Source organism: Diadema antillarum, unplaced genomic scaffold (assembly GCF_040938485.1).
Source record: "Diadema antillarum isolate AM-2024a unplaced genomic scaffold, OU_Dant_1.0 seq00000103_RagTag, whole genome shotgun sequence".
NCBI classification, from domain to species: domain Eukaryota; kingdom Metazoa; phylum Echinodermata; class Echinoidea; order Diadematoida; family Diadematidae; genus Diadema; species Diadema antillarum.
This window is the reverse complement of record NW_027271190.1, coordinates 561,473-576,722: the sequence shown is the minus strand read 5'-3', so window position 1 is coordinate 576,722 and position 15,250 is coordinate 561,473. Positions and strand designations below refer to the sequence as shown.

The window sequence follows — 15,250 nt, the reverse complement described above, 5'->3', positions numbered from 1 at the left end:
CGAATTTCATTTTCGGATGAACTAATCTGCGGAATAACGAACCTTCGGAATAACGCCACAAATGTTCGGATTGACGAATCCTTTTTCATTTTCGGATTAACGAACCTATAGGTATAGGGAATTTGTGTGTTTCGGATTAACGAACCTTCGGAATAACGAACCTTCGGAAAATCGAACCTTCGGAATAACGAACAGCACCCGCTTATCTTGCAAGTCGACTATTCCGTGATAGCATTTACCTATTTTCCTCATAATTATGCAGCGACATGGATCCGTACAGTCCTTCATTCTTACAATTAGCTGCGCATACAAATGGAGATCAATGACCTATTGACTGTTTTGAATTCTGTAATTAGGCAATAATTTGCAGTGTTTGTAACTTGTATTATACCTATTTAGGAAAGAGTGGAAATAGAATTAATAGCCTTGGAAACATCAAATTGAGACTTAACATCTCGCATCGTATTTTTCTCTTTTGTGATTTATTACACTTCCTCCATAGAGTGTTATTAGCGTTAATGTAAAGCATTATTCAGGTGCAAGTTCCTTCACTTTGTCTCCCTCTACAAATTAAATTTGTTAAGATCGCAACTGCTGATCTGTGAATTAACCAACATGTCGGTAAAAGGAACCAGTGGGACTCGAACCTGTCGAGTCCCACTGGTTCCTTTCTTTTTCCGACAAAGTGAAGAAACTTGCAGCTGAACCTTCATCCCTCAGAATAATATCTTTCTTTCTTTCATTTAAGCATTATTATTCGGGTTGTCCGTCCTTCCGTCGTCCTTTCGTCTTTTTGCCTTTCCGTCCGTGATAGATTTTATGGCAGACGTTACTAAGGAACTGTTTGAGATATGGAAGTGAAAATCGGCAGATCCATGCAAAAGTACGACTCAAGGATTTTTTTTTAATAATATGAAGAATATATCATATTCCTATATGGTTGAAAAATTGTTAATTTACGCGATATTTTCAGTTCAACGTGAAAAGATTATGATATTTGATACCTTATTAGAATGTTTGGTTTGTGTCCTTGCAAACATTTTAGATACAGGATGGACAGAGGAAAAATCACTGACGCGGAAAACAACAGATATCGTTTGATGATTAAGTTCATCAAATATCCGGCGTTGCTCAATCTATAAAACATGCTAAAAGCGGCGAAAACATTTCATCAGATTGCTCACGCTCCACGCGCAATAGGATTGGTCTCCGAGTGCTGCCATGGAAACATAACATAGGATTCTATTGTCCCAAATCATAATGCCTGATTACCATTGCTTCTAGTCTGCACCTCGTTTACTTTTTTTTTTTCAGGATAATGAAGCGACACGGTGACAGGACAAAAATGGCATGTTGTATTATTGTCTGTTGCTATTTTCTTTTATGCTGCCATTTCACTGTTTTTTATTTTATTCTAATGTACAACGCCCCCATTGGTGACTTAAAACGGACAGCCCTCAGATTCCTGGATGATCATATGTAAATAATTCAGTTACCATGGTTACATAATGTCCATTTGCAAAGTCACAACATGTTTTCCTGTCAGGAATCAAGCCATTCTATCTGCACAGATTCAATACCGTTGCTCCTTTTTGTGTTTACATTAATGGAGAGGAATATCATGCTAATCATTTAAACTCATTTTTTTTTTCAACTTGGACGAGATGGCCAGAGTAATAATCTCAATCATCCCAGGGTGCTCATTATACTTTAACTCTTTGGCCCGAATTCACGAAGGTGGTACAAATGAAACCATGGTTTAAACCATGGACAGAAACCATGGAGCGCCAAGTTTCGCATGGAATATTTCGCTACCGAAATCAGTCATTTCGTCGATGAAATGATTATTTTGTAACGAAATGACAACATTTTGTAACTAAATGAACATTTCGTCCACGAAATGATTACTTCGTTAACGAAGCGATAATTTTGTCGACGAAATGACCAATTTCGTAACAAAATATTCCATGCGACACTTGGCGCTCCATGGTTTATGTCTTTGATTGAAAACCATGGTTTCATTTGTACCACCTTGTGACCTTAGTGAATTCGGGCCATTATGTTCATGAAGACTTGCAAGTCGTTATACGTATACGGAAATGGCATCATAGCAGAGACATACGCAAGCTACTATAATGGGCCATTCGACTTGACGACATGCCGAGATACTTCACCTCGTCAAGTCGACTTGATATTCTTATCATGTTGACATTGAAAATATGTAACTCTCCATGTCGACTTAATGAACTTTGATAAATCGACGCGGTGACATACACGTCATCTCGTCAAGTTGACTTCCCAAGTAGTGTATATGGCCATGTCGACTTCCCAAGTAGTGCATGTGACCATGTCGACTGCCCAAGTAGTTTATATGGCTATGTCGACTTCCCAAGTAGTGCATGTAGCCATGTCGACTTCTCAAGTATAGTGCATGTGACCACATGGACATACATTACCTCGCCATGTTGTCAGGTTGAATGACACTTTCTCAAAAGAAATCTTCCGCATGCTAGGCGCAACATGTCTCTTCCCACTGTACAGAAGAGCCTCCTGCAGAGAGAGAGAGAGTGAAAAAAAATGTGGTCTCTTATTGGGTACTAAACTCAGAGAAAGAAACAGGGGTCAGTCATTCTATTGGGATTTATTGTAAGCTTTGCGCTGCATTGTTGCTCTTGAAAATAGCTTCTGATTCTTGCATGGCTTCGGCGAGGAGCACAAAGGAGTCGTTTGAAATCTTCGCTCGCTTTCGTTTAGACGCCATGGTCGTAAAATTATTGGAGTTCATGAGGTTTAAGAGGTCGTTTTCCCCCAGAGAGGTGAATCCCGCTTGTAATAATTCGCAACGAATGTGTAACCGTGTAACCAATCGGACTTATGAGTTGCTTCTCCTCTGTAAAGACCAGTGACGGCCGTGGTTTAAAATCTCGAATACATCTGTGTTATGATTCATGTGTCTAAAATGGCTCCGACACAGACAGCTACAGTCGCTCCGTTACAAGATTCAAGCGATCCTTGGAGATTCGTCGTGCTGGTGAGCAAGTTTTGCGTTCTGTTCTTCGATGCCGGGCTGTCTAAATCCTTCGGGGTGCTGATAGCAGACATGGTCTCTCGCTTCGACAGTGACTACGAAACAATCGCCCTTATATGCAGCTTGCCTTCGGGTCTGCTAGTTCTTCTTAGTAAGTAATGTTTATTGATTTTTTTTTTTTTATCATTCTCGATGCCTTGTCAACCTGGTTCGACCATGTATATTGGTTTATTTCGTGAATCCATCTAAATTGTTGTAAGAAAATCGACGAAATAATTCGAAAAAATAAGGGAAAGACGTACTTATGCCTCCCCCCCCCCCTCCTAACACTTATTTTGCCATGTCACTATACGCTAGCCTACAATTGTTACCTAATCTGTTCGGGTGCACGTTGTCCCCACCACTTGCCAAATGTGCATGTCTATACTATTATGCATTTTTTACGTAAGCTATACAGTGGTATAGGGGACAGCGGCGGATCCAGAGGGGGCGCACTGGGCGCCCCCCCCCCCCCTCTTTATTAGTTGTTAAAACAAAATGAATTAAAAGAAAAAAAAAAGATGAAACCAGGAAGTAGCTTCAGAAATATTGTTCCCCCCCCTTCGGAATTCCTGGATCCACCCCTGGGGGAGTACAGAATGATATGGCAAAATTGATTGGAGGGGGGGGGGGGGGGTATAAGGAAGTCTTTCAGAAATAAGTATTATATCACAATCGTTATTGTCCCCCAGTTTCATAATGATGAGTTTTGTGTCGTTGCAGGAAAAAAAAAGACATGAAGAGAGGCGTACATATTGTATTATACCGTGTGTAGTGCAAAAAAAATAATCAGGCTTGCGTGCCACAACTGGTGCAGGCCGGTATCTACACTAAAATGCCCCTCTCTCGTCTATCTCATACTCATTCCATTTGGCTTGTTATTATTCACTTGGTTCCTGCATCATCAGTGTACATGCATATATACATGAACACGAGTACACATAATGGTGTTCGCTGGATTTACTCATGCATAAGAGTTTGGCTGTGTGTGATCATGGTGATATACGGCTGAAATCCTACAAGGTACAAGGTGACTACACCCATTTCAAATAGATACAGCCACGTTTGTACAGGCCTCACGGCGCATCCAGGCATTGTTACACATAATAGATGTAATGCGGGTTGTTTGTTTTTTTGGTAATTACTGTATAGCAAACAAAGTTTTGATATATATTTTGGATGGAATTGATGTAGACATACCAATTTGGGTTTTTTTCCAACCTTGTTTTACATTTATATTACAAAATTATACTGGAATGATATCGATGGGAAATTGATACTTGAATTACACATTCATTTGAACATACATGTGCATGCACCGTGTGGAATTTCTTGGAGTAAAGAGTTAAAACATTTTAATCTCTTCCCATGTCACTTAATGGATCACAACTCAATCAAAAAATACAGTGTAATAGATGATCTATACTACATACGGTACTCTAGAAAGATAGATGCAATATCCACCAAAAGCGTATATACGGAATGTCATATACATATATTTGTTGCAAAGTAATCTGGTCTCCAGTGTGTTAACAAATGGTATAGTTTTGGTTGTTTTGTCGATTCGGGTTTTAACTTCTTGTGAGACAATTAGAAACCATTATAGAGCAAACAATCATAGAGGAATTAAAAGTTTAGTTGGTGAAAATCGGTTCTGAAATAATTAAGATATCAAAAGGGAGCAAAACAAAGTGGTTCTAATAAAAGGTGGAACTCCCTTTTGTTAGGACCACCTTGATTTACCTTGGATTTCGCATTAACCATTGACATTGACACATTATAGGATCATGGATATGCAGAGAGCAACAATGTTTTTACAGCTTTCTTAAAAGAATAGACAGGCCCACATAGACTTGATATTTCGACTATCAAGAGGAAGAGAGTTTCAAAAATCGGGTCCAGTGCGTCTGATAGATTTCAGAGCCATCAACGTCTTAGGATTATGTCCATGAAATCTGTCAGATCGTCTTGTAGGAAGAGAGTGTATGTCTTCACGCAACTGAAATAATGAGAGAAAAAAAAGACAGCAACTGCAAAATGTTTATGCCATTTACCTTGAGTATTTCTTTTTAATTCTGCGAATAAAGGACACGAATGGTACTGATAACCTGAGCAAGTGCATATACATATAGAGTTTTGTAGTCGTAAAATACTGTTATTAAAACTTTTTTTTTTCAATTTGCCCAGACAATGTTATGATTATAAAATGTACGATAATATCAAGGAGTTATAAAGCACAGATAAGAATATCCATGGGGACATAATGCTCCAGCTTTTGAAGCATGCCATTATTAAGAGAAACTTTATCAGACATTATATTGCACAAGAGCGTTCTACTTCAAATTTTCGATGAAAAGAAAAAATCCAAGAAGTACAAGAAGCTTTATCAGAGATGATATTGCACACGGACACGAACCAGAAATAACATTACACAGAAGACCGTATCCATAAGAATATAAATATCAGTGACAGCGTTAAAAGTCAACATGATGAGGTGACCGTAATTCTTGATGATTTTATCGATTGTCGTGTTACAAAGATTTGTCTGCATAACATTGCATAGTTTATTCTGACGGATATTCTCGACATTTTTTCCAAAGATCAGTATCAAAATCGCCTATCAACAATATACCTCTTTGTTTTCTAAAATTAATCCCGGTGAAATATCAAAATCTTCAAGAAAAGAAGAACTGTTTGCATGAGGGGATTTGAATATTTCACAAAGTATCATATTAAGTTCATGTCATTTCTTAAGAAATTGCGAGCATTGAATTGTGATGTACTTAAAGAGCGATCATAGTATGCAGTGAAATTGGTAAGTTGGAATTGAACTTGCGACGTAAAAAATAATCGTGCCCCTGGACATTTCATGCGAGCATGAATTCATTTCATCGATATTAAACATAAGAACAACATATCGACCATGACGAGGCCATCAAATTTTCCCCAAGCCGACAAGGAGAGAAAGCTGAATGTAATTCATTGAGGCACGCACATGCACTTAATCAGGTGCGACCATTGAACATGACGAATTGTGTGGCGGGTTTTGTAACACACCTTATCTGTGACACTGTATTATCCCATGTGTCCTTGCGGTATAGTTTGTTTCAGAAGTGATTATTCTCCTCCTCGTTTGAAGTGAAGCCATGGGGGAAAATCATATTGAAAATTACCTAGATTGAGCTTGTTCATACTGTAAGATCTACATAATGTCAGAAAAGGAAACTGCACAAAAAACAATCAATTTAAGAGAGCGAGAAATACAGACAGACAGACAGACAAAGAAGGGATGGGGGTTGTATGTGTGAGTGGGGGAGATTTACAATCTTCTGAAATGTGTTGCCAATCTAATGATCCGTTGTAAATAAAGCGATTTAGAGATTTTCTTTGACAGTTCTGCAAACATACAGTAGAAAATACCAAAAGAAAAAAATTGGGGCTCAAGTGAAAGTTTGTTTATTTTTTTTTTTGCCTACACCTTGCTTGACACTTTGAATGAATATCAAAAATAATTGTAATAAGAAGATACAATTACTGAAATGACAAAGGCGTAATTTTGACCCTACGTGGGTTTATAAGTGCCCAATCGTCAAGTAAAATGAATAAACAATGTGATTGATTGCTTAATATCCTTGGTATATATTCAGGTTCAGGTTAAATGACATTCATTTCCAGCAAATATAGATATACATATAAGTACAAGTAACATATGATCAATATGAAAATGCTGGGGCACATCTCTAGAGGGAAAAAACAAAAACGAAAAAAAAAAAAACCTGTGACAAGTGTTCCCTAATTTGATAAATGAATATGACATTCCATAATATGCAATATCATAGTAAATAGGAATATAAAACCGAGGTAAGGACAGATGTACAGAGACAGACAAAAACAGAAACAAATTCAGGGACATCCGGACCCTGACATTTACAGGGACATCAACTTTGACTTACACAACTATAATGATGGGGACATGGAGCCCATCAAACGTGTGATACAGGTGATTATATTAAATGGGACAGTCAATTACCGGTAAGTGATTGGCTAAACACAGTCACGTGATGGCGGAACATTGGTTATATTCGCCCATGGGAGAACATTTTTGTAATGTTCTCCCATGGGCGAACATTTTCACGTAACAAATGACAAAATATATCAAACGGTATTTTACACGCAATCGATATGATAAATTTGCCTATTCCATACAGTGTGAAAAAGTATATTTGGCTAACCCATATTATGATATAACAGATGATGACTTTCGTTGTCGGGAACATGTACCAAACATTCCACCCGAAGGGTTTGAAATGCTATTTCGGGAGACTATATAACCTCCCTCAATAGCATTTCAAACCCTTCGGGTGGAACATTCGGTATGTTCCCTCCCCCGCCAGTCATCATCTATATAATGTAGTTGCAATTTACAGTAAATACTTATCATGCTCATAGCCGTGTGTGCTGGCATAGAGCGATGGTCACGCATTAAAGACCCGGCGGCTCGCGGATCCACGAAGTATGAAGGTTAAAGGGACTGTACAGTACTGGTTGAGGTGGGGATTCATGTTTTGAACATTCTTAAGTGAGATAATGAGAAACCTCATATTAAATATGAAAGAGGATGTGATTCTAAAAAGGATTCAACGTTTATTTGATGAAAATTGGTTTTCAAATGGCTGAGATATCCACAAAAAAAGTGATGATAATAAAAGGCGACAGGCCACAACTTTATTAGGATCTCCTTGTTTCACCTTGTTTTTGGATATCTCAGCCATTTCAAAACCGATTTTCATCAAATAAACTTTTGGTACCCCTTAGAATTGCATGCTCTTTGACATATCATAGAGTGGTTTCTGAATATCTCGCAAAACGTTGAAAGCTAAATCCTCACCTCGACCAGAACTGTACACACCCTTTAAATGGCCCGGTTCGGATATATTCGAGAAGCCCCGGAACAAATTGTGTATAGGTTTATCACTGATCTCTGTGTACGCACACACACAGCCACAGAATCTAGACTGGAGACGATTATTACTTTAAAAAAAGACACAATCAATTATGTCGGAAAAATCAGGCGTTTTTCTGACATGTTTATAGATCAGCAGTTAAAGTTGAGAGGGAGACAAATTGAAGAAACTCACACCTGAACCTTCACCCCTCTGAATAATATCTTGCTTACATGCAGCTGCATCAACTTTGTTGTTATAAGCAATCCTTGTCAGCTCAATAAGTTGACATCTGCTTTTTGTTATTGACAAACAGCGATATCATTGCTAAAACCCTCAAAGGTTAAAATCAAACATCAGATGGAACAACTCCATTATACTAGAATGAATACGACACAAGCATGTTTCGTTCCAGGATGCTAGATTGTAGTGTCTACATCAGCAACAACAAAATCATTACATGTATAATGAAAAATTGTTTACCACCAATCCTAAAGGAAACTCAAGCCCAAATTTAATGTGCATTGAGTGAGAGCAGCAAAATTGGTAGAATACTACAGTATTAGACTTCTTATCTAGAGATAATGGAATATAATTAATAAAGATAATTTTAAACAAATCATGTATTTTAAATCGGTTGTACGATTTTCCTCACAGTTTCCCTGCTGTGTTCTAATAGTCGCTAATATTCAATTGCTGCTTTCATTCAATCCACATTCATATTTATTTGGGCTCTGCTTTTTTTCTAAGAATGAAGACTGAGTAAACGTTCATTCTTTTTTCTCTTTCTATAATGGGTATTAGTTTTAGATCATACTACTATACTACTGCTGCTACTACTACTTCACTCTACGAAAAATAGGTTCAACCTTACACTTTCATCAGTGTCACAACGGGAGCAGCTTTAGGGGTGCAACTTTGCACCTTTTCCAAATTGAACCTATTTTTCTAAGAGTGATATTTGCTGCCTTACAGGGCAAACTATAATAATCGTTGTGGTAAGGACAAAATATTTCATATTCAAATGTATTTCGTCAATATTGTGTTGTTTGTTCTCTGTATGTTCTTTGTCTACTTCACTTTCTCTTCTTTCCGCGCCTAGAGCACTCTGCGAAGTGGATTTGGCGCTATATAAATCATATCAATTATTATTATTATATGACACTGACGTTCGAGTTCCTGCTCTTCACAGGTCCGTTCGTGTATTCACTGATGAAGGTCCTGCCGAGAAGGCTTTTGGCCATCGCTGGTAGCTTCATGTGCGCCGTGCCCTTGATGTGCGTTCCTCTGGTCGAGACCCCAATCTATCTTGGCTGCCTCTTCGCTATACTAGGTTAGCACCTTCCTTATCAAAGTGGTTGATATACTGGTGAACTCATTTTTTTTTACACTACTGTATGTCCCAAAAATTACATTAGGACTTTTCGCATGAATGAATTTCAAACTGATTTAACAATCTCAATGCTTATTCAGGATATCAAACTATTGTTTGCTACCTACATCTTGCAGAAACCCCCATTCAATTCGGTTCAATAGTCACGGAGAAATGAGGATATTTGTAAAGCGCGTCGTGGTTACATTTTCTCAACTTTAGCACTCGAATCTTATTGACATCCATATCATGAAAGAAAATATTTTGCTCACACAGAGCAACCAACAAGATGTAGATAAAGATGTGACTATTCAAGTTTGTAAATAACCATGTAGATATTCCTGTCATGATCATCTTGATAAAAAAAGGAAAGAGAAAAAGAAAACAGGAAAAATAGAAAGAAAACAGGAAACGGAAAGCCAAAAAGGAAGATGACATCAAGTCGATAATCAATGAGTTCCTAATTTCATATCTTTCTGTAATCATTTATTTTCATATACCTTACTGATATCATGAGTGCAGGTGTATTTGCAAATCTGTATAAATCCGCATCTTTTTTATGTAATAAATCTTTCATTTCTTTAGTTGGTAATGATAAAAAACATGCAATCTCTTTTTAAAGAGAGTTTTGTGAGAGGAATTGCTAATAACAACTTGATATTTGTAAGGCGTGAACACAACCGACAACGTGTCTCCCCATACAAAACATGGAGGAAAGGAATTCCTGACATGCTTCACAACAATCCCTATTTCACTGTGACTACTGAAGCAAACTGACTTTTTTCTGCAGGATGTAGGTAATAAGTTATAGTCTCGTACCCTGACATAAAATTTTGATTGGTTTACTGTTTTAAAGGTTATCGTTGCAGAAAGTCCGATTGTATTTTTTTTGGGGGGGAGGGGGGGGGGAATACGGTACTCTGTAAAAGTGGCGTAGATATCAGGCACCAAATTATTCATCTGACCTTCATTCTGTACGCCAGTCTTTATCTAACACTTATTCATCCACACAAATATGTTTGTGTCTTTCAAAACAACAAATTTATTTGTGACCGTTCATGCTCTGCGATTGAGACTAAAATCTGTTGAATCCTCCTAGCAAAGTTATTCCATACGACTGCACTCAGGCACTTGATTTAAAGCGATTACACCCAGATACTGTAAAGACGTTCTCTAACCATCACTTGTTCTATTGCAGTAGCTATCTTTTCTAAAAATTTATATTCGTGTGAACTATAATTGAATTTATGATATATTTTCAATAATGGTATACGTTTATGTTGTTTATATATGCTTTGCCATAGCTGTGTTACAGCTCTTACAACTTGTGACGAAAACGCGTTTCATTAGGCGTTTTCACATCAGTCCGATGTTTCGAAATAGTGCGCTATTTTGCTGACTATTTTCTGCGAAAAATATCTCGAGCTTGGATTTTTATCGGGCTGATGTGAAAACGCCTACTGACACCGTTCGGCTCCGTTCCGAGTTTGTGAAACCACTAAAGAATTAGCAGAGAGTCTCAAAAGGTTTCCTTTTCATAGGCGAGCAGTTCAATGACTTTAGAATGTAACGCTTTGTGTGCTCTGGTGGCCGCTTGTGAAGCATAAAATGTCGCGCCGTAGCGTTGTACATGCTATCCCTCATCGACACAAAAAGTGTAAGGGATTTCGCTTGGCAGGAAAGCAGCATTATTGTGTCGAAAGGTCCATTATTATGCCGACTAAGACGGGTGTGTCTGAAATTACATCAGCTTTAAAGTTATTTTTTCCCTTTGGGAGAAGTGATTTAAGTAAAATGTTCGAAATGTCATTTGATGCATATGTGTATGTCAGTCGTATCACAAAACAACCTACCACATAGCGTGGCGGCTGAACAAAAAGAAAAGAAAAAATATTTGCTTACTGAGCTAAATCAATATGTCCTTCGGCAGACTAAAAAGAAGAAGAAAAAAGCTTCGATTTCCAATAGCACTAGAAAATTTGATAGAGTAATTATGGCATTGCCAAGAATTATATGAAAAATATATCACCACGCTTAAAAAAAGTATATTACTGAATAGTTTATTCCAGCACTATTCTCTTAGATACGTATGGTATACCTGGTCCCTTAAAACTTGTCGCGTTTTAGAAACTTCTGATATTCATTTTCAATCCTGATTCTTATTTTCATCGTAACTTAACCTTTGACTACTTCTGCGTCAGGGACTTTGGACAGTTTCGGCACTTTCTGCCCCGAATTCACGAAGGGGGTACAATCTTTGTCCATGTTTTAAACCATGGACAAAGACCGTAGTTTTGTCTGGGGCACCAAGTGTCGCATAGCACATTTCGTTACGAAATCAGTCGTTTCGTTGTAGTCGATAGAATATTCACTCCGTTGCGAAATGTTAACATTTCGTCGACGAAATGATCATTCCGCCAACTAAAGAACGGATTTGGTGACGAAATAGGCCATGTGACACTTGGTGCCCCGTAAAAAACTACGGTCTTTGTCCATGGTTTAAACCATGGACAAAGATTGTACCACCTTCGTGAATTCGGTCCTCTGTGTCAGTTGGCAGTCAGTGCAAGCAGAGCTAGGGTAAGCAAAGGGGTCGGCAAGAGGGTTAGCTTTGCCAACCGGTGGGATCAGGCAATTCAGAATTTCAAAGTGGAAACGTTGTTGATCAGTGCCTTAAGCAGATGTTTATGGTCTTCCCATCGACAAGACTAACATCAAGTAAAGCAGAATATATAGGTCTGATTAAATACGAAGTTGGATCATGCATTTAAAACCGAAAGCACATTTTTTCCATGCAACGAAACTTCTCATAAGTATTTCGAAAAGAGCATGAATACTTTCATGCCCATTATACCAGTACGGCACATTATAGAATAAATCATTAAGAATGTCCAATTGACGGAATAAGCCGTCATGATTTTGCTCTTGTAGCTCTCTGCAAACCCATTTCTCGAGGCAGAAACTAAATTCCTAGAATTCACAGTTTCATGAACGTGGCACTCCTGTAGAACGTATATAGAGAATATGCAAAAACAAAAACAAAACAAAAACAAAAACAGTCGGTGGGCAAACCAGCTTTGGAGACATCAACAAACTAGGTAGCTTTATCACATCAGTTTTTCTAATGATTGCATGCATTTTCATGCTTTATTCTGTTGTGCGTGGTAGGTATTATAACTTGTCAATTTTCTCATATCGTGTGTCCATGTCTTTGCAAAACAGGATTTGGAATGTCCATTGTGTATCTCATCAACTTAGTAACGCTCAACGACTACTTCCCGAAATCGTTCATCTTTTTCAACACATTCAGCACCCTTGGACTAACTCTAGGGGCGTTTTGTCTTCCAGTCGTGGCAGAGAAGTCGTTGAGAGCATACGGATACAGCGGTGCGTTTCTCATTTTGGGAGGATTGTGTTTGAATGGCGTTCCCTGTGCCATGACAATCCGACCACCGAGAGATAGGGACAAGCTTCATGTGCAGCCCGCAACTGAACCGGAAAGAGAATGCATTACGGAGGGCGACGAGGATTCTTCAAAGCCACTGCTTGACTGTGACAGACCGTCGTCTGAAAACAGGAGCACGCCACGGACTGGTTCCGGTTTCGGAGCCGATGAGGCTTTACAGCCTTCGTCGCTTTTCTCTAAATTAAAATCATGTGTCTGTTTCTCAGAGCCTCTCTATGCATTGGTTATTCCGAGTTTCACCCTGTTCAACTTCTGTATGTACGGCTGGATTCTCTTCCTCGTACCCGGGGCGGAGTCCGTAGGCATTGAAAGTTCACGAGCCGTTTACCTTGCGAGCATCGCTGCCTTTGGGGGTGTACTCGGAAAACTTTCTCTGTTAGTCGCAATGCTTGTAAAGTTGGACTTGATGGTTGTGTATCTAATCAGCTGCTCAGTTTTCGATGTCACCATCTTCATCACTTCAGCGAGCGACGCCTATTTCTACCTAGCGATAATGGCGTTTATTCAAGGATTTGCCGTCTTCATGCTAGATTCTCTGGGAAGCGTGTTGACGAAGTTAACCATTGAGGATGAAGAAAACGTACCTATTGCTCTCACTGCGACGTCCTTCCTAAGTGGCATCGGTAGTCTAATAGGCGGTGCTTTATCAGGTACGTATGTTGTTGTATGAATCGAAATGTTGCACATCATCACGTTACCCTGATAGAGTCACGCACGTTTACAAAAAATATGATTTTGCCTTTAATGTTTTATGTAACAAAAATGATATTCCACTTTCTTAGATACCTCTTGACCAGGTTTGAAAATTTAAGTAACGTTGAAATCGACTCTTCTTTTTCTTTTTTTTTTACATGGAGTATATTTGACATTGCGTTTTGTGTTTACCCATGTACATGGGCACAATGTGTCTGAAATGCCGAATAAAATAATAATTATAATAATAATAATAATAATAATAATAATAATCATAAAAATAAAAATAACCATATTACTATAGTGTTGTACGTTTCTACACATCACAAACTTCCGATGTCTCATGTTTCGACGTGTTGCTACTCGAAATACGTCCTTAGAATAAAACCTTAGCTAAAATATTTGTACAGTGTCACATTGGACTTCCTTAACCCAGTGTTCTAAGCAAATAATGGATAAACGCTAAATACGTTTCGTGTCTTTTGTTTTTTTCTTTGCTTACTATCAAGGCCGTATCTACGACATCACGCACTCGTACAAAGCAGTCTTCAATACGTTGGGTTTTGTCCTGTTCTCCATGATCGTCAACCTTGTCGTTGTCTTCGTCATCATTCGCCGTCGAGCTAAAAATGAAGCAACCTGACATGGTTTCTTCAATACAGATATCGGAAATGATAAAATTTGATATCAGCCGGCAATGAAGGGCGTTGCAACATTCCTATACACTGTAAAAAAATCGGTGTTAGATTTAACACCACAGGTGTTAAATCTAACACCGGTCAAACTTCAATAAAGGACCACACCCACAGGTGTTGAAAATGCACTGTGATGGTGTTGAAAAGTGTTCACCTGACACTTCGTGGTGTTAATTTGGCACTGTATCTGGTGTTATTTTGACACTGTACTGGTGTTGATTAAAAAATGACACCACATGGTGTTGATTTGATATTTGTTGGTGTTAATATCAATGGTTTAACACCCGTCCAGCTTCAATAAGAAACCACACCAGCTGGTGTTACTGTGGTGTAAATTTATTTTCACATTTTTTAAAAAATCTAGTATTTTAATGTAAAATTCTTGATTGTCTTGTTTAAATTAAAAATCAACAAGAAGTGCAGTTACTAAGAAACTCTTCAAAAAACAGTTTAAAATTTGGAAATAACACCAGGAGGTGTTAATTTAACACCATAAATGAGCACCGAAAATTTAACACCAGCTCGGTGTTCATTATTTAACACCGGACTTTTTGCAGTGTAGCGAGTGGCGATGAGGGGTGTTTCTTACATGGCCACGTAATATCAGTCTCAGCTACCTTGGTCAATCCTATACCCTTGTTATCAAATGTTCATAGATCCATTTTGCAAACTGCATGAAATTTTGCATGGTTGAAGACTAATGTTTTCCCAAAACGGGTATGGAATCTCATGGAAATTTACCTCAGAGTTAAAAAGTCCCCTTTGTATCCAGAATAGCGGTTAGGATTGGGTAGTTTCTAGTTTCATTATTCTGAGAAAAGGTCTGAATTACCTAGCCGTGCAATATAAAAGCTTGAGAAAGAAATAATTGTACTTTTCAGGGTTGCAAAAGGAACTCAATATATATACATATATATATATATATATATATAATTCTTTCAAAGAATTACAGTGTTTCAAAATTTGACTGCTAATCAGCTATCAAAATAAACAAAATCGGGCAAGAAATAGGGA

General features: G+C 38.1%; 1 protein-coding gene across 1 annotated transcript; it reads left to right on the top strand.

Moving 5' to 3' along the window:
• Positions 1-2,959: 2,959 nt before the first annotated feature.
• On the top strand, positions 2,960-14,184 carry LOC139726872 (monocarboxylate transporter 3-like). The gene is made up of 3 exons (XM_071637866.1): positions 2,960-3,179; positions 12,605-13,498; positions 14,051-14,184. Exons 1-3 carry the CDS (start codon positions 2,960-2,962, stop codon positions 14,182-14,184), a joined length of 1,248 nt encoding a protein of 415 aa, XP_071493967.1.
• Positions 14,185-15,250: the final 1,066 nt, after the last annotated feature.